General features: G+C 43.8%; 3 protein-coding genes across 8 annotated transcripts; 1 reads left to right on the plus strand and 2 right to left on the minus strand.

Moving 5' to 3' along the window:
* Positions 1-698: 698 nt before the first annotated feature.
* On the minus strand, positions 699-2,786 carry LOC135624266 (uncharacterized). Of its 4 annotated transcripts, none has more exons than XM_065127694.1 (3): positions 1,736-2,779; positions 1,527-1,649; positions 699-1,447 (listed from the first exon to the last, which is right to left on the minus strand). In XM_065127694.1, exons 1-3 carry the CDS (start codon positions 2,234-2,236, stop codon positions 1,115-1,117), a joined length of 957 nt encoding a protein of 318 aa, XP_064983766.1. In that variant the 5' UTR covers positions 2,237-2,779; the 3' UTR covers positions 699-1,114. The 4 variants fall into 4 exon arrangements, with proteins under 4 accessions (XP_064983766.1, XP_064983765.1, XP_064983764.1 ...); XM_065127695.1 differs by having other exon boundaries at positions 1,234-1,436; positions 1,736-2,786; XM_065127693.1 differs by having other exon boundaries at positions 699-1,436; positions 1,527-2,784.
* A 2,515-nt stretch (positions 2,787-5,301) lies between these two features.
* Positions 5,302-11,210, plus strand: LOC135625411 (transcription factor GTE4-like). 3 transcript variants are annotated; one of them, XR_010492042.1, is made up of 6 exons: positions 5,302-7,051; positions 7,156-7,192; positions 7,278-7,388; positions 7,518-7,595; positions 8,776-9,015; positions 10,373-11,210. XR_010492042.1 is itself a non-coding variant. In XM_065130192.1 (5 exons), the coding sequence occupies exons 1-4, from the start codon at positions 5,558-5,560 to the stop codon at positions 7,583-7,585; spliced, it is 1,710 nt and encodes a 569-aa protein (XP_064986264.1). In that variant the 5' UTR covers positions 5,303-5,557; the 3' UTR covers positions 7,586-7,595; positions 10,373-11,210. The 3 variants fall into 3 exon arrangements, 1 of the variants encoding a protein (XP_064986264.1); XR_010492041.1 differs by lacking the exon at positions 8,776-9,015 and having other exon boundaries at positions 5,303-7,051; positions 10,373-10,585; positions 10,676-11,210; XM_065130192.1 differs by lacking the exon at positions 8,776-9,015 and having other exon boundaries at positions 5,303-7,051.
* A 3,707-nt stretch (positions 11,211-14,917) lies between these two features.
* LOC103969421 (zinc finger CCCH domain-containing protein 2) lies at positions 14,918-16,614 on the minus strand. Its single transcript, XM_009382937.3, has one exon. The coding sequence runs from the start codon at positions 16,523-16,525 to the stop codon at positions 15,314-15,316; it is 1,212 nt and encodes a 403-aa protein (XP_009381212.2). The 5' UTR covers positions 16,526-16,614; the 3' UTR covers positions 14,918-15,313.
* Positions 16,615-23,064: the final 6,450 nt, after the last annotated feature.

Genomic DNA, 23,064 nt, shown 5'->3' on the forward strand with positions numbered 1-23,064 from the left:
TGACTATCTCCACAAATTTGATTTCTGCTTCAATCATCCAATCCTAGGACGAGAATTCCGAGTTGGGCTAAAATTATAATTAGACTTAAAAATGTATTCGTCGCCCTGTAAAGACATTGATATGATCTACGAGTATGTGTATTTTACTTTTATTGAAACCCTAAGTCAGACCACTTAAGTAGACTTTTTGAGTCAAGCTTGAGACAGGGCTGCATGGAAGATTATGATCAAGCAAGTCCAAATGAATTCTTGACCTTTCATTTGGCATTTAACCTTAAAAAAACATAAGAGTAATGCTGAAGAGATTGCATCCTTTTAGGTTTTCGTCAATCACTTTACTCCTCCATTAGATTGCTGTTGTTTAGGTCTAAAGAGATTGTTCCAACCGTGAGCCATCCTTCGTGAGCGATAAGCCGATCCCAAATTTTATTTTAATTCATACTCACTGTTTTTGTGGATAAGGAAATGATGAATTCCTCATCAATCCGATGTGATAAAATTGATCCGATCTAATCCGTTTTGAGTGTTAAAATGTTACCAGCAAAAAAAAAAAAAAAGGAAGAGAAATTCTAATATTCAAATTCAATTTAATTAGTTCAGAATGAAAATGTACGAGAATAGTACAAAGATTTTTCCTTACTTTATTCATGTGTGTGACTTTATTGATTGAACATCGAATAGTGGCTTACTTCTAAATGTATCAGTAGAATCACGCCACTCGTATTATTTATTAGTTCCCTGCATTGCAGCAGTTCGATCGGTCAAATCATACACATGATTCATTTCATAGTCTTCAACTCGATCTCCAACCATACTCCAATGGCTTGTAGTCATATGATCCATAATATATATGTCTAAAGACCTCGTAGAACTGAAGTATGCAGCAGATTTCTTGGATCGATGGCATCGTCTCGATTTATACGACATTACCAGATGATGCGATTCATGACGATCCAAAATGAAACTCGAAGAACACGTACTAAAAGCAATGTTAAGCCTCCTTTCTCAAAGCTTCAGATTGAGATCGATACCATCCGCTGCTTCTCCTCTCCTCTCGGATGTTGCTGTCTCAGATCTACTTGGACCGATGGGTATGAAACTGTAGTAGGGTCGTTCATCCTGCAGCAAACAAGCAAGTTCGATCAAGGAGGAAGAAGAGAGTGATGACCGTAAGAAGGGTGTGAAACAAAGTGCACCACTTTCTTGCCTGACCAACATCACCAAGATCGGGTTTATAGAATGATGGGTTGGGGGAAGAGCACTTGGGACACAAGGTGAGAAAGCTGCCATTTTCTTTGTTGCCTCTGTCGGGATGAAGACCGGAACTCGAAGCGTCTCTTCTGAAACCAGCAATTCCATTTGCAGGTGAAGGGAGTTTAGAGGGGTAAGCTGTTTGACTGGAGATGTCGTCGGGGTAAAACGGACATGGCCGCTTCCTGCCAAGGATCTACACTGAGTAGATGAAATGGCCATTTGATGATGGTAGTAGTAACTGTTGCAGAAGAGAAAGCAGCGGTGATGCGTACCCTCGCTCGCTCTTTCTCTCGCTCTCGCTCTCGCTCTCGCCAGCAAGATAGCAAGTCGTAGCTATGCGAAGTGGTTTGGTTTGAAGGGGGCTCCACGGACGACGCTGGTGATGCCATGTTCGCCTGCAGATCAAGCAACACGGACTCGTGAGCACTGCCGTGGACCGAAGCAACCCATGACATCGCAGCGAAAGATGGATGCTCCTAACCAGTGTCATTGGCGTCCTGGATCGACAACTGGTGTTCGAGAGATCGCTCCCCGGAGGGACATGAAACCCAAAACTCTTAGCAAAAGCCTCACCGTCGCAAGCGTTCGGATCGCCGGCGTTCCACAGCACTGGCATGGAGGTGTCCTGCGCGACCGGCCGGGGGGGTGGCATTGATATGACAGGGTAGGAATTGACAGGCACGACCAGGGCGACTCGAGGTCGCATCACGCCTTCGTCCGTGGCGAGCGGGAAGTAAGGCTGCTGCTGCTGCTGCGGCGGCGGTGGCGGGGGCGGGGGGGGCGGCGGCGGGAAACCGAAGCCCTGCGTGGATGGATCGGAGGAGGAAGACGCGCCCTTCTTCTGCTGTTCTTCTAGCCGGAGTTTCTCCAATTGGGCGACTCCAAGCCCGCGCTGGGGGATCTTCTTCTGCTTGTTCTTCTTCCCCATTCTGAGTCCACCGTCACCGGGGACGCTGCCTTTGGTCTGTTCATTCGGTGTCATGCTTCCTCCGTTTCACCCAGCAACAGAACTTCCATCCAACACTCTTACCAAGAACCTAAATACCATCAGCCTCGCTCCGGGCCGAGAAGGAAGCGATCGTGATCCATTGAAGGAGGAGGACAGGTATCTGAGGAGCTGAAGATCTCGCAAAAATCGGCTAGGATTGCATTGTCTGAGGGGTGCGATGGCATCCAAAGAGCTGTTTGATCGAATCTTTTCGCAGCAGTTGTTATCGCCCAAATCCTCGCTCCACTCCTCTCCCGATACTCTCGACCAGCCTTTGCGGAAGGAGATCTCTCTCGCTGCTCTCTTCCTTCACGAATCTATCTCCAAATCTTCTCCATATACTTGCTTGGAATGCGAACCGATCTCATCGCATCAAGGCATGTTGGATCCATACATGAAATGGTGTGTGCCATTGCACCCATTCACCGAGATCGGACGGAATCTATGGTCCCTCGTCTTGATGGCTGACGGTCTCTCATTAAAGAAGAACTCGGAACACAAATTACTCCTTCAACAATTTGGCTTAAGTCCAAAACGCTTTTCTAGAAAGAAATAAAATGTCTTTTTATATCTTGGTGTTTCTACATATATCTAGAAAGAAATAAAATGCTTCTCTCTCTCTCTCTCTCTCTCTCTCTCTCTCTCTCTCTCTCTCTATTTGGGTGAATACTTAAGCATTGTATTCCCTTCAGAATGCACGTCACTCTTGTACTTCATTTAGAAGGAAAGCAACAAGTGGATCGCATTGATGAGAGGATGATGAGATTTATAAGCCAAAGGCAAGAAGAAAGCCACCATCAAAGTCTCTTAGATACTTGCATGACATGTAAAGTGGATGCAAACATGTATGTAATCATGTGCGAGTGAGGCTTTCAATTATCATGATGTCTCATTGCAATGGCGTCATGGAATGCACCTTTTGGTGTGACCACCAGCATGACATGAAGGACGTGACTTGGCATGGGATCCTCCTCCCCATGCATGCTACCATCTTGCAAGATGCCATCTCATGTCATCATACATCATATGGGTTAGATGTAAAATATAGTTGTTAGATAGAGTGATGACACATTAGATTTTGGGATGCATCAACAACTTCCCATATCTCACCTTCACATCTTTGCTTGACTCCTAACAAAGTTCTTTGTTCATTAACACATTAAGTGAAGTATTAATCCCTTTTTCCCTTTTCTTAGACATCCAAAAATCAATCTCATCAAAAATAATAAAAAAATATATATTGTGATACCAATTACATCTTTTAAGATAATTGTATTTTACCTCCAGTAAACAAAATTTGGTCTGAGCAACAAGTCAATGAAAGTATAAAAGAAAGAAATACTAAAAGAACAATGAACTATAAAAAAACATCTACAAACATTAGGAGCTCAAAACATTTTTCATGTCTAAAAACTCCAATATTTGAGTCATTCACAACTTGGTAGCATTCTAGATGGCAAAGATATGGAAGGGAAAAAAAACCTAGAATAAGGCTCAACAAGGAAGGAAGGAAGAAGGTTAGGTTAATGTGGGGGCATGAAAGAGACACATACATGCATTGCCTTTCTCTAAATTCCACTCACATTTCCAGTATTTCACCTACCCAAATTGTCCTTTGTTAATAATAACCAAAGTGGTGGCATTTTATTGCACAATGTATCCTCTTTTGTATTTCTTATGCCATTGGAGCTGACCTAACACTCACTTAAATGGGTGAAAATGATGCCTTCTCTGCAAAAGGAACCTAAACCTTGCCTTGCATCAATGGATGCTAGCTGTATATCTTCACCGTTGTTGACAAAATGTTGCATGGAGGATGCCAATTACCATAGTTATTTCCTTTAATGTCTTCTCATATGATCATTAACTTGACATGATACATCATTATTATTATCACACCAAAGATCTTAAAAGGAGCTATGCTTGTGTTCAAAACCATCTCCCTAATTGGATTGCTCATGTGGTCTTGACACACAAATGCTGCAATCACCAATGAAGTCTTGTGTAAATCTGGAAGGTTACACTGTGGCAGGCACCCAAGCTTTTGTTTTGGCACTCATGCAGCTTGACCTCTGAACAGGCTTGCCAAACTAGGGGATCTCATGTGGCCATGGAGCTTGCAGAAATGGCCTTCGGTGCAGCTACCTGCCCGGATTGGCAGCTCACTCCACATGCCCGCTCATGGATGTCTCAGGCAGTGAAGGTTATGATGACTGACAAGGACCGGGACCAAACCCTAGCCAGCAGGAAGAAGCCCCCACCTTACCAAAGATGAGAGAGACCAGTCTTGCGTGCTCACCGGAAGTGGGAGTTCATGGGAGCACAGTAGGAGGTGTCGAGGCAAAAGAAGATCGGAAACAAGTCATAAATGGGAAGCTGGACCACTGCACTTAACCATGTCGATGCATCTGAGCTACCGGAGAAGAAGAACCAGTTGGGTTCCCAAGCGTGAATGTTCACATACCAATGAGGGATATATGACATACAGCAGGAGGAGTTTTGCAGATCGAATCGATCACGCTCTTCTTCCGATGGCATCCATGTCTGCTTGACTTGGACATGAACCTGTTTTCTCTGTGCACTGACCGACTGCACAACCGCACTTGTGATATTACTACTCTATTTGGCCCAATGGGCTTCCGGCCCGTCTACCATGAATCCCCTAAATATGACCCACTCCAACCGCGACTTCGAGCACACGGCAAGCACCGTCGCCTCTTTGCGCTCGAGGCATCGGCGACGGCGGTGGGCCGGCTCGATAGCCTCCGTCTTTATCGGTCGCCGCAGCTTCTTTCCCCCTGTCGAGTCCTGAAGTATTCCTTAAAGATACATCTCGGTGAGGAAGTCCGCCGCACCATCCAAATCATCAAATCAGGACGCGAATCTTGCCACGTTATCCCACGTATGAGAGAATGCCGGTCCCGTGGGGACCACTTAGCTTCTGACCAATGGGACTGGTCTAATCGGTGTGTGGTTCGGCTCTGCGGGTGGTTCCTGCGTCGCCCACGACACGGTATCAGTGGCACCATTTCTCGGATCGAAACGCCGCCATCTCATCTCCACATAAAGCAGCAGCAGCAGCTTCTCTCTTTGTCTCTCTCTCTCTCGCGCTGCTGCTTCTCCTACGACTAAAACGTAATCCTCCATCCCCGACAGATCTACCCTTGCCCTATTTCCATTTAGATTTAGGGCTTCGAAAAGCTCACAATTACCCCACCGGCACGATAGAATTAGCGGAAACCCTCACGAGATTTCCGTCTTCCTGAGGAGATTTTGACTGGCGGCCGGTGCTTCCCGCTGCCCCCTTCGCTTGCCATGGCATCGGCGCCTCCGCCGGGAGGCGGCAAGGTCTACACCCGTAAATCCCTCAACAAGGCCGCCAAGACCGCCTTCCACCCCCGCCCCCCTCCGCCGCCCCACGATGACCTCGACTCACCCCGCTGCCAACCCCCGCCTCACCCCGTCGCCTCCGACGACGCTTCCTCCGGCCCCAACCGACCCTCCGCTCGCCCGCCGCTCGCCAACGGCCGCGGCTCCCTTGGCCGGAGCGTCGCCTCTCGGTCGCGGAAAGAGGCGCGGGAGCTGCGGCGGAAGCTCGCCGCCGAGCTCGACCTGGTCCGTGCCCTCTCCAAGCGGCTTGAGGCCCATGAGCTTCAGCTAGCCTCGGCCGCCGGGTACACCCGCTCCCAGCTCTCTGTTACGGACCCCAACACCCCCGGATCTGGGGGGAGGGCGCCCGAGGTGGCGGCGACCGCCGGACCCCTCCGCCGCCAGCTCAGTGTATCCGTCGCTGCCTCCGAGAATAACCCGGGTGAGGGCGCGGAGAAGGAGAAGCGGACGCCCAAGGCGAACCAGTATTACCGGAATTCTGACTTCGTACTTGGGAAGGAGAAATCTGCCCCGAACGACCAGCATAGCCACAAGAAATCGAAAGCCATTGGTGGAAAGAAGCCATCTTCGGAATTGCCGAATGCTGGCAGTGAAGGGCTGGTGGATAAGAAACTCTATGCGCAGGCATTCAAGAGTTGCAGCACGCTTCTCTCGAGGTTGATGAAGCACAAGCATGGATGGGTGTTCAATGTGCCGGTTGACGTGAAGGCCCTAGGTTTGCATGACTATTATAGCATCATCAAGTGCCCGATGGACCTTGGCACCGTGAAGTCTCGGCTTGCAGATGACTGCTACAATTCACCTCATGAGTTTGCGGAGGACGTGAGACTGACGTTCTGGAATGCAATGACTTACAACCTCAAGGGGCAGGACGTGCATGCCATGGCCGATCAGTTACTCCAAATATTCGAGGAGCGGTGGCTTGCCATAGAAGCTGAGTTTGCACACCTTCCTCGTCCACCAATAACCAAGAAGCCTCCGCCACTCGACTTGAGGATGTTGGAGAGGTCTGATTCCACTGTACATCCTGTGGCAGCCGAACCAATAACGAAGCAAGTGAATCATTCCACACACATTGGAAGAGTTCCAGCTCCCAAGAAGCCGAAGGCTAAGGATCCGAACAAGAGGGATATGACATTTGAGGAGAAGCAGAAACTGAGCAACAGCCTGCAGAACCTGCCCCCGGAAAAGCTGGAGAGCATTGTGCAGATTATTAAGAAGCGGAATTCGTCTCTGAGCCAGCATGATGATGAAATTGAAGTGGACATAGACAGTGTGGACGTGGAGACTCTCTGGGAACTTGACAGATTCATCACAAATTACAAAAAGGCTTTGAGCAAGAACAAAAGGAAAGCCGAACTTGCCACTTCGGTAAGGCAAGCAGTTGGGCATAATGCACCAGAAGTGGTGCATACAATGGTATGGACTAGTATGTTAATTTGCTTCCTTCTTTGCCAACAAAAATAAGACAGGTAGATATTATGGGTAAACATATTTATGTTGTTTTCTTGATGCTTTTGCAGACTCAGGAACCTGTTGATGCCGATGAACCTGAGAAAAGTAAGACAGACGACTCTTGCATATATTGGCTCCTCATTGGCACATTGTTTTCTCATTTTATTATTATGGCTTAATTGGAAAACAGTGGTGGATGAGAAATATGTGGCTTCTTCCTCACCAGTTGGAGGAGAAAAGGAAGGGGAAAATGCAATAAGAACTAGCAGCTCCAGCAGCGATTCTGGTTCCTCATCCAGTGGTAATGAGTAGCTCTCTTGATCACTAATAGTTTTTTGTGTCTCTTAGAAGGTTCTGAACTGGAATATGAATCATTTTCTTACCATCAAATGTAAACAAAATTAACCACTTATTAAGAGGCTTTCTGCAGATTCTGACAGTGAAAGTTCCTCTGCCTATGGCTCGGATGCACCACTCTCACACTCACCTAGGACGTGAATGAATCAAGGTGATAATAATCATTGCCATGTCTGATGAGCAATGCTGTTGTGTTTGACATGTTCAAGTTGGTTATGACTAAGCTTCTACGTTGCACATAACATAACTAGTGGATATTTTTTACAACTGTTATTTGCTGTAGTTTGATTGCTTCAACATAAACAACTTCTTTGCCTGAGGTGGGAAGGTTATGCACATTGGTTTTTTTTAACCCCATATCGGTAGGACTCTCATTCATCGAGTCACCCTTTTTAATATGACAAAACGTTTTAGTGGCATTTAGTACTGCTCTGCATTGAATATCATCAGGTTCTGTTGCCATCGTTTGCCCAAGAGCCATCAAACTTCCTGGTCCAACATTCAGCTGACATAGTTTATTGACATAGTTTATGTCACTTTGCCATTTATGAAGTGTTGGAAGGTACTAAAAATTGTCACCTAAAAGAAAGTACGAGACTGCATTTTTTTGACCCCTCTGTTTTTCAAGAGTGAACAACAATTCACCACTCTAAAGTTAGCTATATTGCTTTAGCAAGAATCAAATGCATAACCATTTGTCATCTTTGATCACAGGGGATGCAACTAACTATGTCTCAGCAGCATAATTTGGCATTCTAGACGTAGGAACGTGAGTGATTCTCAGTGCGGATAGGCCAGACATTTTTTTCATAGAACCTTTGACATGTCTAAATAAGATAAATTGAATTATAGTTCAACACATTTTTGTATATCTGTCAGGACATCCTATTATAGTTATCACTTTGATGGATTTATATCTGGAAACAGGATAGGGGATAAGAGCAATGAAATTTATAATTATTAGAATTCCATTTGTTTATGTCGCTTTTGATCACTTAAGATATTGAAGGAATAGAAATATTTGGTTTGCAACTGTAGTCATGCATCTTAAAACTTAAGATATATGGTTGTGGAATCTACTTCCAAATTTGATGAATCTTCAGCTTTTTAAGATCGAGAAGCCATGCAATATGAATTGTGTTAGAGTATTTTTAAGTACTTTTTTATCCCTTCCTTTTTTTATTGGTTTCTTGCTCTTTTTTCTTAACATATTTAATTATTAAAATTCTTTGTATCCTACTAATATGTGCTTATTTTTTTGGCATAAGCATGTATCATAATTTTTAAATTGATGAAATGGTTCATTCCCAAGATTGTTGAACTACATGCAGGCAATGCAGAAGCTCTGGAACAGCATGGTACATGTTTCATAAGATGGTGTCCCATGCTGCTAGGGCAGCAAGTGGGTTTGGTTTTAAATCAAACTCCTTCAAGCCGGTCTGTGGATTGGGTTCAATGAGCACCAATTTGGATTGGTTTAGAATCCAATTATAATTCAATTGAAAACTATTCTAACATGACCCAACTGGAACTCAATACAATTTGGCAATCTAATATGCATGTTACATAAGGTAAATGTTGTCTGGTACCAGATTATGGTTTTAACTTCATATATTTTAGTTATGGAACTGAGTAACCTAGCTAAATCAGATTCGACTTGACTTAGTTTATCACTAATCTGACCTACTCCAATTTTTAGCCCTAAACACAGCTGGCATGGGTTATGGTTGGAAAACCTAACGCAAGGCCAGATTCTTTGGGCTAGTGTTGGTTGCAATGGGCTATATCGGACATATGATTGGCTTTCATTTTTTGGGAAGCAGTTGCATATTTGATTTTAGTTTGGTGGATAAAATGATATCAGATTGATGCACAAAATTATTGTGTGAATTGGAAAGGTGGAATATGGTTTTAACTTTTAAGGTGAAACTGGATCTGGATATTAGGTTTTGGGTAAGGTGATAGTGTTAAGGTTTGTAAAGAATATCAAAGGTAATGGGATGAGTCAAAATTACAAATGGAAAAGGAGAAGATATATCTTACACTTGCTTCAAGCACTAAATTCACGGGCTTTATGGTCTGAATAGCCATATATGGATTTTGTGTCTTTACTTTCCAAGACATGGTAAAATGATAATTAGTTGTGATAAGTATTGTGACATTCTGAAGGAGAATTTTAGAATATATTTGTTTATTTCTGCTTTCCTTTTCGCTTGTTTTTCTTTAGCTAGTTGCATGAGGACACAGCTTATCTGAAATTGTGGAGAGTTGCAGTTTGAGTGCCCCTTCATTATTCAAAATCATCTAGATAGTCCAGAAATTTCTCCATGATCATTAAACTGCAGACCATGTTCTGATAGCCTTTTTGTTTGGTGTTACTTGGCCCACTAAATGAGCAGACAGTGTGGGTTTATCATTGCAATGCACGGAAAGTGAGAGTTTGAATAAATATTTCTATATACAGAACATGGATAATAGCAGTGTCTAATGTGGAATTAATTGCAATTTGTAAAATTGGGATCTTCGAGACCCATAATATCCAAACATTTTTTCATTGAACACATTTAAATGACTCTAACATGGATAATTAGAAGAAGCAATTATGATCCATCATGGATTGTTATCAGTTCTCCCGGTGAATATTTCCCTGATTAATGCATTCACCATCATAAGAGGCCGTTATGATGCATCAAAATTGAAAATAATGGAACATACAGGGCCAAATCAGTGAAAGTATTTAACCGTCAAGATTGGAAACATAAAGAATATGATTTTCTTTGTCAGAACTCCCTTTTGAAATGATTATAGTGCGCCAAATCATATTTCCTTGTCTCTACAGTTTACGTCAGTTACTTTAGCAGCAATTCTTTTTGGATTCTTAATGTATATTATGATGACACCTTGTTTAATTGTCAATGTCATATGCAGCAAGTATATGGATCATTTTAAAATGGAGTTGCTTCTCGAAAAAAGAGTGCGACAGTCGTCCACACGAAACAATCAAGGTGCTCTTTGTTCTGTTATGACTTGTAGAATTGTAAGCTATAAGCTCCTGGCAGCAGTCATTCGAAAGCCTGCAGAAGCAAGGGTTCTGCCATATTCTGCTGATGCAGCACTGGATTATGTTGGTGTAATCTATAGGTACAAGGGAAGCTTTCGTTTCAATTTGGTCACACACAGACACCGTGACTAATAATGTATTTGTTGCTTCTCGGAGCTGTGCTTCACCAGTAACCTATGGTGATTCGGTGGTCGTGGCATCGAGGAACTATTTCGGTCTCGCAAAAATCCGCAAGATTTCCCTTTGATTTGGATAGTTTGGTGTAAATAATATGCACACGAATCTCTGACTTAATGCAGTCCAGCACTCGATACTGTTGCTCGCCGTAGTAGAGCTGGTATTTCATCATCCTGCAGGGCTTCTGATGTTATTTTGTCATTGTCGATGCAAGCGAAAGCAGCTAAAACAGGAGTTCCCATCAAGCATGCCAGCTATATCATTTGGACCATCACTTCTCCGGTATCAGTGAGCAAGAGACGCACACAAGCCACCGAGGACATCGGTGAGGCCGTCCAAGGTAACAGTAGCACTGCACGGTTCTTTAATGTTTGTGGGGGTTGATCGAGTCTGTGGTCTCTATTCCTGTTTCTTCATTAATGTTTGTGGGGGTTGATTAAGTATTTTGCATACAGATTGCTGATCTATACCATATAGTCTGTTTCCGAATAGTTAAATAGTTGGAATAATTATTGTGTGCTTTGCTAATCTTCTCATTTATCTCTCAGATGTCAGATGCTTCCTTGTCTCGGTCAGGTACGTCCGATCCGATTTCTAACACTCGGTTGAAACCGAAATAAAATGATGTGTACTGATTTCATTCATTGGTATAATTAAGTCTCAAAGTGTCTTATGAGGAGATGGAATGGTTAAAGAGAGAGAGAGAGAGAGATGGGAAAGTTGAAGGGTAATTCTATCGCTTGGGATACCTATCACAACATCCATCATGCATGCATATGCCAATGCCGTCTCATTGGGGGAGTGAGGAGAGCGGCCAGCTAGAGATAACGACATGGTAGGATTTGGAGGAACCGCATTGGAGAAGGGGTTGGTGATGGGTCGACATCACATAGTGAAGCAGTCCCATTACCTGTTGTTTGCCCACAGAATTCCCGGTAACGCATCACCACCAACGTCAACGAACCCCACTTAACATCACAGAACTCGGAGAGATTGAACCCAAGTAAAATTTATAGGAAGATGATGTCGACTTTTATAGAACTCCTACTAGGGGGCCCACCACCTGCCTAAATTATATACGATGATTTGATTGCTGTTGTTGTTGTTGTTGTTATTATTATTATTATTATTATTATTGAAGGCTAGAAAGAAAAAATAATTGAATCAAATTCGATTCAAATGTACTGTATTTTTTTTTTTTTTATGTTTTTATTATAAAAGATAAATCTTACAATAAATTATAATAAGTCAATTAATCAACACAATCAAAAACTTTCAATCTTTTGATTTGATTATATTTATTTTTATATTTTTTTATATAAAAAATCTGCAATTCTTACTCATTTGAATTGGGTCCCACCGAATAAATATTTTTTTAAAAAAAATATTTTTCTGAACACGTCAACAATCATTGACTTGATGAGATGTGGATGGATTTGCCATATAATTAAAAGAAAATGATCAAATAAAGGGACCTATCACCAGCCGTCGTGATTTCCACACCCACCCCACCCCACTTTGTCACGCACCTCACCCTACATTGCATAAATAAAATAAAAATAAATAATTAATTAATTCAAATAAATACTTTCTTTTCATGTAGTAGATAGATAGTCCTCCACAAGGAATCGTACGACCACATGTGGACTAGTAGTAGCAGTAGCAGTAGAAGTACGTGTGCCACTCACTCGCTTCGGCCATGGAAAACGTAGAGCCCATACGCTTGCCCCCACAATGCTTGCTTCTTTCCCTCGAGATAATTCCACCAATCCATGGACCACAGTTTATTAGGCGTGAAAGAGGAGATGCGAGATTACCTCCTCCTCCTCATCATCATCTTTTTCCTCTTCCGACTATTTATCTACCTATTTAAATTACTTCTATTTCCACCCTCATGCACATGTCCCCAAGTCACTGGCGAAAAGCTACGCCCCACCGAACATGCCACCACCGAGGCCAGAGTTCTTGTAATGTCGTGCTCTCTCATCATCACATGATCTTGCATTGATTATTTATTACCCTGATAGATATTAGTTAGTAGGTGCTACCACACCAAAGCCTCTTCGTTCAAATCTCGGTCATGTTCGTTTGACCCATTTTTTTCGCCTCCTAAACATCATCACGATAGCTACGGACAGCAACAGCGCATCAGAGAGTGACAGGTAGAGACATCTGGGGCAGATATGAGAGCGAAGTTGACGTGATGGGAAACGACCTACCTTATCGCCATGGGATATTTCTAGTCCGCTCCATCTACGTGCGTACAGATGGGAGTGGCTACAGATGTGATGGACCCGTCCGGCTTGAGAAAGACTTATGCTTGGCTTCTTTTTATTTTTGCCAAAAAAAAATAAACTGAGTTAGTACGTCATCCTCCTATCATTATTTTAAAAAAATTATTATTATTATTATTGGACTACAGTTTTAAAGGATAAATTTCTGAAAAAACAACTTTCTTTTATATTTTTTTCTTAAGAAACATCCTTCGATTCCCACATACCATCTTTTTTTTTGGTCTAATTTTTAAAATATCTTTGATCGTTTAATTTTTTTATTTTTTATCTTATGAATTTATGATATTTTTACACTATGTTATAGTATTTTTAATAATATAAAAAATATTTTAATATGATGTTACACTACTTTTATAATATTATTGAAAACAATATATTATGATGTAATATAATAATAGTATAAATTATCATTTTTATAAAATTAATAAAATAATATAATAAAATTATCATTTAGAATTAATTACATAAATCTTTTATCATCATTAAAATTTAATTAAGTCCAAAGTATAAATTTTTATTAAAAAAAATTAGATCTTTTATTATTTCTCCTCGTACCACTAATATTAAACGTTTTCTATGATGTCTCCTAAGCACATATAAATATAATCTTAAATAATTTATTTTCATCTTATATTCTATTATAACGATACTAAATTATTTATGGATAAAAATATATATTTTTATGATAACTCTACGTATCAATTTCAATATTATCATTTCGACAACATAAATTTTTTTTATATTATTTTTTAACTAGTCAACACTTTGATCCATAAAATATTACTAGTCATATAATTATTTTATTTTATTTTTATTCAAAGATATTTGACAATCACAAAATTTTTGATATCCATCTTTGTTTTAATCATCTTATTTTTAATCTACGAATAACATCTTTATCAATTCTTTTATCTTGTTAAATAATTAATATAAAATATTTAAAAAAAATTATTCATCTAACTTAAAATTAATATTATAATTTTTTTAATAATCACTTCATATAAAAAAAAAATAAAAATATTTAAAAATTCTAAAAAAATTTCTCGAGAAAAAAAAAACTATAATTTTTTTTAAAAAAAAAATCACCCTATTTTAAACACCAAGGATGAAGTTTTTTGCATCAATAAAACCAGAAAAACAAACCATTTCTATAATATGGACATAGATATAAATCCTCAAGAGAGTTTCACACGATTTGTGTCGAACACTAATCTCTCGTCAATGATGGTGGCAATGATAAGCCCAGCGGTGTTCGGCAACCACACCACAAACTGCCGCATTCGGAGGGATCCCTTCCACGACGTCCTCTTTGCAAGCCACCATCCATGACGGGTACGGGTTCAATGAACCGGGAGAGCCCCTACGTACTCAACACTGGGCGAGGACGTGACTCATGTGATCCCCCCTCGATGCGGTCCCATTCCTCCTCCCCACAACATCAGATGGACGATGGAGATGTGATCCATTACACGCTAAGCTTGTCGGAGACCAAAGACACACACCGGACACCTGTTTTTAGTACAGTTCTACGTAAAATAAGAACCACAAATAACCCCCAACTCCCACTGCACACTGCAGCAGCAGCAGCAGCAGATTGATTAGGAGCCCCAGTCGCGTGAAAAGACGCGACACTGGAGACGCACAGCTGCCCGCGTCGGTCTCTCCCTCTCTCCCACCTGCTGCGAGCCAAAAGCAAAACACCAGATATTTAGCACTGACGATGATATAGAACCAAAATGGTACTGCTGCAGCAGACAGTGGCCTCGCTTTCCTCTCTCTCCTCTTGTCTGGTTGGCTTCCAGAGTTCTCGTGACCATTGCCTCGTGCTGCTCCAAGCTATCAGCAAGCAAAGAAAAAGGTCTTCTGTCTGTCTCTCCCGGACCAGACATCCTTGCCCAACAATTCATTCTTTGGCATGCCAATGCAATCCAGAGAGCTTACTGATGATAATGCATATACATATATATTATACAATACCGAGATTGATAGGATGACATGATAATTACAGGTTCCACATTGAAATAAAAAAGCATAAGAAATCAGACAGCTTTCGCAGAAGGGCGCGTCCCAATTCCGTGTAGAGGACGGTCGCAGTGTGCAACTCCAATCATCGCAGATGCCCTCCTCATCTTCTTGTTCTTGAACCCAACCAAATCCCCAAAACAAACCCACGCTTCCGTTCTTGCCACCCCCACTTTGTATGTACACATACCCTCTTCTCGCCTTTGGGGGAACCTCAAGTTTACTATGTACAAACGTTCCATACAATTACCTCCGGAATTACCCTAATCTCTCTTCTCGTAATTGCTTCGTCTGATCCGGGAGGAGAAGTACGGATCACTTCACCAACTCCGACACCCATCCGACGTCGGGCGCCGCCATCGACGGCGCGGCGTCGGCGTCGGCCCTCTCCAGAACACATTCCTTGCTTAGCTTCTCGAACATCTTCGCCCTCAGGGCCCTCCCTGACTCCACCCTTTCCACTGGCTCTTTGCCGCCGGCGTATCCAGCGTCCGCGCCATCAAACCACCCCAGTCCGCCGCCCAGCGCGGCACTTGTCGCCGTGGGGGTCGTTGGCAGACTGCCGAACCCAGCCCTGAACCCGGCCGCGGTGCCCCTTGGCGATCCGAACGCTTCACTGCTTACTTGTAAGCCCCATGAGCCGGGGGATGACTTGGCCTTGCTAAGCTGCAGCTGGCGCAGTGAGAATTCTATCTCGTTCAGTGAAGTCCTCATCGGCCACGAGGTTCGCCGGAGTGCGGCGGTGCTTGGCGACATCGGTGGGGAGTCCGACGGTGGGGACATCGGCGGCGATATCAGCGTCGAGGTCGGCGAGGACGACATGAGATGCTTCGAGAGGTAAGTCTCCAGCGCCTGCTGGCGTAGAGGCGATCCATCATAGGACTCGACCGCGGCCGCCGGTTTCGTTGGCGTCTGCTGCTGCTGCTGCTGCTGCGGAAGGATGCGCAGCTGGTCGGCGGTGTGGGCGAAGAAGCAGACGCGGCGCCGGCAGGCGGTGCCGTCCTTGCAGGGTTGGGTCCGGTAGCGCGCCGGGTGGAGCCAGCACTCGAAAACGCCGTGGGCGAACTCGCAGGCGTCACCGCGCTTGCAGCCGCCCTTGCGGAAGTCCGGGCACGCCGCGCCGGAGTAGTGGTACTTCCGGGGATCCCGGCGGCGCGCCTTCTCCCCCGGGTGCGCAAAGGGGCACTCGGTCCAGTCGTGGGAGCGCCCGCGGGCGCACCGCCGCACCTTGAACTCGTACATCCGGAACTCGTCCGACGAGTACACGTCTACGGCGGCATCAGGTTCCTCCACGTCCTCCTCCGCCACCGTCTCCTCGCCGTTACAAGGCAAATACCTCTGCAGAGCAGCCGCGAGGGCGGAATCCCCGAGTCCGTACTCCCCGCTACCACCCCCACCACCGCCGGCAGCGAGGTGGTAGCCAACGCCAACCGCTGCATCCTCGAAGGGAGACGACCACGGCGGTACTTGGACCACCGGATCGCGTTGATGCCGGCCTTCCCCTCCGACCATCATCATCATCATCATCTCCTCCCTCTCACTTTCAGTCTCTCTCTCTCTCTCTCTCTCTCTTTCTCTTTCTCTCTCCGCTCTTCCGCCTCTCTATTTGGCGCAATGCGAATAGACGGTGAGAGGTAGGAGCTGGTTATAAACTACAAGCCTTAACCCCGGCTGGGGATGCGGTAACCGCGGGTGGTATAGCTTACCTAACCGCGATTCATGACGACAGAACTAACGGCGTTCGGAAGCACGAGGCGTGGGAGAGGGAGTGTAGGGACACGAAGCAGGAAGTAACAGGGTAACGGTGTCGGCAGTCGGTTTTAAGGAGGAGGTGGGACACGTGGAGCGAGGAGAGGGCGTTGTCAGGCATGCCGAGGACGAGGTGGTCTGCGAAGCGCCCCATCGCCAGGCACGTCCTCTCTCCTGGCGGGAGCACCCTTCGGGGGCGCTTGATTTACACCTTTGCCCCCTGCACGTACGTCCGAAGTAGTTTCTTGTCTTTGATTTGGGGTTTCGAGCAACGGCTCGAACCGCTCATTCGAGTCGAGTCGAGTTGAGTCGAGTCGAGTGGGCGCTTTATGGACGATTTGATTTGATTTGATTCTACGATGATGATGACGGTTGGGGTACACCATGCACAGTCAAGAATCGAGAAGGTTCACGTTGCTTGCTGGCTAATCTTGCCTCCCAAGCACAGATAAAGGCAGTGGACCCGCGCTTTTGGTACGGCGCATACAAAGAGTAAGTGCCCAACAACATTCGAGTGCCTTTAAATCGTTAGCCAAACATCACTGCACATCTTTTGATCACCCCCGACCACGAACAGTAAAGTGATTTGGAGTCCGGTTCGATTCAATCCGGCCATGCACGGTCTTGCTTGCGCCCGAAGCGTTCGCCGTGGCTTTGAACCCTGGCAAGGGAGCCATCGCCTCTGCCGTGGTTCGGACGTCCAACCAGACGAGATGGTGACGGTCAAACCAAGACGTGCCTGCACATGGGCGGAGCCCACACCACCCAGCACAATTATAGCTCTTTTTACTGTCCCCCATTAATCACTAAAGAAATCACCACGACGCATTTGGTGGCCATATGCGAGAAATTTGATGGAATTGTTTTAGATCGATGCACAAATATCTTTGTAATTTATCAAGGACGAGGAGCCAAACCTATCGGAGCAGAGCCACGCAGGGCTGTAGCCACGTGATGGGGAGCACGACGGCCATCCCGACCCACATGGCTTGCCATACAGGGTGACCAACCGCCGCAACCCACATCGCCTATCGGCACGCACCTAATCAGCGAACGTGAACTCCGAAAGAAAAGAAAACGCCGAAAGGGAAACGGAAAACAAAACAACGACTTAGAAGCACATGAAGGAAAAAAATAATTCGCTTTAAAGCGAGGAGGAAGACTACAAGAAGGAATCAGTGCGGGTCGTACGGCGACTTTCCACGCGGCAGGAAGTTGGCCAGATCCGGACACGAGCTTGGCCGAGAACCGTACACGTGGCCCTCGGTCGCTGTCACGTCCTAAATGACAGGCACAGCAGCCTTAAGCGACGCGCAAAGCACCGAGATGTCGCCACGCGTCGTCCCCGACTTCGAGATTCCCGTGGGCTGATGGATCATGATCGTCCATCGAGACTTCGAGAACGCGGCTGCAGTTCTCTCGAGGTTCGAGCATAAAATAAATACTACGATTTATTCTGTGAGTTTTCGAGTATTCGAGAAGACCGGAAACACCGAGTGCAGCATTTCACTGTAAAGGACTGTAGGCTGGCATTCGAGTGACAGGAAGAAGAGTTAGCAGCAGGGAAATCTTGTGAGCTTTGAGGTGTCTTTTCATCGATTCTTCTTACTATCTCAGGTTGACGTGAGATGAACATTTGACTGTGTTTTATTTTAGATGTTAAATCTGATCGATACAAAAGGGTCATCAGTTCAACTTCCTCCTCCTCGGGTAAAGGTTCCACTCGAACATGATCACTTGCAGATATATCTTAGAATACGTAGATGCCCCACACAGCTCGTGGGAGCTGATTAATAAACCATGGAAGATTCATCTGGATAAGAACCAAGACCTGTTGGCTTAAACAAATGCATGTTTCCGAGACAAGGGAAAGGCCATTCCGTCTCGGAAACAATAAACAATGCCCAAACTTTGGTAAAGAGACGGCAAAAGGAATGTCAAGGCTTGTATCTTCTTCCTGAATCTTTCATCCTCCCACAAGTTTGATACAGATAATATACTAAATCAAATAAGGAAAGAGGGAGAGAGAGAGCTTGGTGGGGGCAGTATCATGGAGAGCTCGTGAAGAGGTCTCAATGCTCCAGGGTCAGAGGTGGAGGAGATCTTATCTTCTTTGAGGCATGGGAAAGCACATGACACGAGACTTATATTATGGCCTCGACGTGACTGTAGACACTGCATGCAACCAAGGAAACCCAGCAAAAAGAAAGGGTTCTTTTTTTTTCTCTGTGGACAGGGAGAATCCAAGAGTTGGTGCATTCAAAGTGCTGCAGATGTAACCAGAAGAGATCTTTTGAGCGCATGTGGGGGAGACAAGCGGATGGTTGTAATTTAAGAGACAGTGGGTTTCTTCTCGGCACAACTTGGTGATGATTCCGATGGATGTCTTCCCATCGCAGAGCTTTCGTAAGTTATTGTCCAAGTAAAAGTCTCTTTTTTGATCTTTCGGATAAGAGCTCGTCCTAATAAAACCGTGAAGGATCGTGATGCTCATGGCAGAGAACAAAGTTAAGTTGAGATCAAGGGGATGTGGAGAGATAAATATTCATTCTTCATGTCACGGTCAACTCATTGATCTTAAAATTAATATGATTGGCTGTGTTATAGTAAGTATATTACATGGCAATCTTTTGTCGGGCCTCGTTTGCTTTTACCAGTTACAGGTCGTTTCATCGGCGCATCAATCAGCAATGGCGGCCATGAGCTCATTGCATGCGAGCTTCAGGTCTAGTAATATGAACTCTCTCTTCGGATCTGAAATCTTATGGCTTTTCATTTTGACATTGTACGTTTATGCTGAACTTTCTCTTTGTTTCGGTGTGATACCGACCGGTTTGACCTTTTATGTTTTTACCCTACATATGTCAGCAGCATTAGACTCTTTGTGCTATACACCTCATTTGATCATTACGCTTCTGTTGTTTTGGAGAGTAGAGTAGCTCGAAGTCATTGCACTTCAAGAATTTAACTTTCCTTGCAATCAAGCAACCACCATAATATATTAAACTTTCCACTGCAGTGTATTACCCTTAATTTCTTCTAACCATGGTTAAAAATATAGTATTGTTTTCATATTATGTGTTATATTAACTATATTTTTTTACTATTGTTAGTGAATTCACATCCTGTAGCCGAGGAGTCAGCACGGCTTGATCTACGGGTCGATGTCCGGAATCGTCATTCTGGTGCGTGTCTCTCGGTCGACCGAAGGCAATTACTAGGACGGACTGGACCAGGAGTCGAGGTGGTTGCGTCTCCAACATAGGATTGAGTTGGCTCGGGGGTGATCGCGTTCCTGCACGCAAACCCGAGTCGGGAGATTTCTAACTTAGGCCCCTCGTAGATTAAGTCAGTGGTTTTTTCCTTGTCTTCCTCCCACTGGGTTAGATGTCGGTTATAGACTTTTATACTGATGCCCGAGAGTCGGTCGTACGTGGATTTAACATGGCGACCGACCCCCCCGAGTGGCGAGTACATACCTTTGTGTGATCGCCGCCCGGTATGCGCGGAACGACACCATGCGACGTCGTCCCAAGTTTTCCGGAATGAGGCTTGCTGAGGAGATACATCCCTGTATGGGCTTTAGTTGGGCGCGAGGGGAATGCGGCCCTTGTGCTGAATCTGTAGGGGTGTATCCGATGTGGCGCCTGGTCCACGTCTCGAGGGCCCGGGTTTGTACTAATGCCAGAGTGGATCGTGGCATGGATCATGACGTGACCGAGATCCGAAATATGCCTTATCAACTATGATTCTTAAAACCATAGTTTAGATATCTTATAGACCATGATTATTTTCTATCCCATTTTCTTTCTTTTCTATTTCGCGCATTTCTTTCTGTCTTCTTCTACCTTCTTTTTAACGGAAGATGACACGTCCTTGCAAGACCAACCTCCCTAAACAGAGGCACAATACATCATCTTCCCTTAAATTTAATTGTTGTTGGAAGTAGGATGTGAATCACAAAGGGCGAACAGTAGAAACCTGTTGCTTGCTATCTTTGAGAAATGGCAAGATTGTGCTCTTTCTCAATCATTATAAATGCACATATTGGTCCATTCTAGAGTTATGCATGCCAACACTTGGGATGGCTTGTTGTGCCAATGGTACATTAAAGAGGTGAAATATAGAGGAAATAAATTGGTCTAAGTTCTGAAGTTTTTGGTCTAACTCAGGCTATCAATTCTCTAGAAGACTTTGATTTGGAGGCGTCGAATCCTAATATATGCACTAATATTCTTAGTAGCAGTTTCAGACTGTAGTAATGGGCTATTTAACTTTGTATGCAAACTATAGAAAACTAATATTAGGAGTGGAATAATCAAATGAGAGGACTGTTGCCATTCTGCTCTAAAATTGTTATCAGCAGGCATTGCCTGATCGAAAACTTCTCTTTGGTCAGCTTTTCACTGAATGGTGTGATACTTTGTGATCTCAGACTTTGGGCCAAATGGTAGTATCTGCTGTCTGATATGGGGCAAAAACATACTGATAGTTCAGAAGTTTGGTCCACATCATGTTCTATACCATGAAAGAATGGGTTATCAGTTGTCAAAGCTCCAAAGGAGACAAGCAAATTTTAATCTCTTGCTTGAACTCAGGCGGTTGGCTTATCTTTTTCCCTGATGTAACTTTTCAGATTAATACTTGTTGACTTGAAAATCTCATGTTAACTTTCATAGAAGACTGACTGCATTCTCTCAAGATATGAAATTTTTAATTCAAAAGCAGATTTAAATTGATTCTAAGCTTTGGCTCATTCAACCAATTGAGATGTGAAGTCATCTGGCTCAATTAAGCCACTTTTTTATACTGGTAGTCTCAGTGAATCTCATGGAGAAACATCTTCAGATAGTGAGGATAGCTTAGCCAATAGGCTTTGATCTTAAACCCACATAATCAATAAAGATGACATCCCATAACATGTTTCTGGTAGATCTGATGAATCATCAAGTGCAGATGATAGTCCCAGCAGTAAAGAGTTTCAAGATATTCTAGTTTGTCATGTCATATATATGATGACTGCTACTGATATATCCTGAAAGATTGCTCTTTCCATCAGTTTGAACTTTGATTGTTTCTTTTAGAAGACACTGAGTTAAGCCTGGAACATTTATTTTTAGATAGAAGAAACCATGCAGGTTTGATTATTTTACTTGTATCCATCTTTCAGGCTGGCATATTTCCAGTATTCAGGTTGATAGGAGCAGGCTGTAAGCCTTATTTGAAAGCCTTAATTAGCTCAGGAAAGTAGTCTGTGAATGGATTGTCTGCAAAGGTTTATGGTTCCTTCTTCTTTGTGTGCAATTCTTGTCTTAGAATTTGGCATGACATACATGTATACTTCCATATTGTCATGGAAATTGCCAAGTAGGACATTGAATCTTTAGTCATCAAGATTAATCTGTTTGGAAATTTCATCTTAGTTGACTATTCCATTCTTTGCTTGCTACCGATGGACCTCATTTTTTAGTAGGATAAGTCTCTGTAAAAAACAGTCGACCAGCCTATTGAAATGAACAATATTATAAAAGAAATCTGCAAAATTTCATCTGAGTCTCCTGTATTTTAGCAGAGGCCTATTTTGCAGATTTCTTTTATAATATCATGGTTTTTTGTTGTAAGCAAATCTAATGTGACCTCTGCAGATATTTTAGATGGAAGCTGGCATGGATCTCTGGTTTCTTTGGAAGATGGAATTTGACTATGGATTGATATTATTGTTTTCCTGTCCTTCCCCATCTGTTTCCATAATATTTTTGGACAGATGGGGAATTCATTGTAAATCTGGATCCTACATGCACCAAAGAACAACCAAGGCAGGCTTTGTTCTTCCTACTGCTGCTTTAAGTAATTGCTTTGCATTTTACAGAGATGTGCTCTTTTGAAGCATATGTTTTTTGGTTCAATTGTTTTAGTTGAAGTGCTCTTTTGAAGGATGGAACTCAATACTAATCGTCGTACATTCGATTTAGAACCATCGAACTGTTACTCCGATTTGATTCTTGGATTTCGATTCAAATCCAACGGTGCTGATGGCTATTTCAAGCAAATCCACATCTTTTTTAGGTGGAAATAGTTGAAGCGCGGATATCTTAATCTATTCCGCTTGCCTTCTCTCGCCCATCTCTACGCGTGAGATACTTGATTGGCACCGTTAAGATTCGTGCTGGAAGGGGTGATGAGGTGCAACAGCGTCCCTCGGCATCGCACGCGAATCGCAATTTGATGGAGAGTTCCAATTTGACGTGTCGGCTGTGATCTATCATCAGGCGGTCCAGGACCGACCATCACAATCCATCGGGCAAGCGCAACCGTCC

This window comes from Musa acuminata, chromosome BXJ2-10, assembly GCF_036884655.1.
Source record: "Musa acuminata AAA Group cultivar baxijiao chromosome BXJ2-10, Cavendish_Baxijiao_AAA, whole genome shotgun sequence".
Classification (NCBI taxonomy): Eukaryota; Viridiplantae; Streptophyta; class Magnoliopsida; order Zingiberales; family Musaceae; genus Musa; species Musa acuminata.

Coding starts and splice junctions, on each gene's coding strand:
- LOC135624266 (XM_065127692.1), bottom strand. CDS start 2,236: ATGACACCGAATGAACAGACCAAAGGCAGCGTCCCCGGTGACGGTGGA. Junction 1,448..1,526: donor GAGAGAAAGAGCGAGCGAGG/GTACGCATCACC, acceptor TACTCAGTGTAG/ATCCTTGGCAGGAAGCGGCC.
- LOC135625411 (XM_065130192.1), top strand. CDS start 5,558: ATGGCATCGGCGCCTCCGCCGGGAGGCGGCAAGGTCTACACCCGTAAA. Junction 7,193..7,277: donor TGCCGATGAACCTGAGAAAA/GTAAGACAGACG, acceptor ATTGGAAAACAG/TGGTGGATGAGAAATATGTG. Junction 7,389..7,517: donor TTCTGGTTCCTCATCCAGTG/GTAATGAGTAGC, acceptor GGCTTTCTGCAG/ATTCTGACAGTGAAAGTTCC.
- LOC103969421 (XM_009382937.3), bottom strand. CDS start 16,525: ATGATGATGATGATGATGGTCGGAGGGGAAGGCCGGCATCAACGCGAT.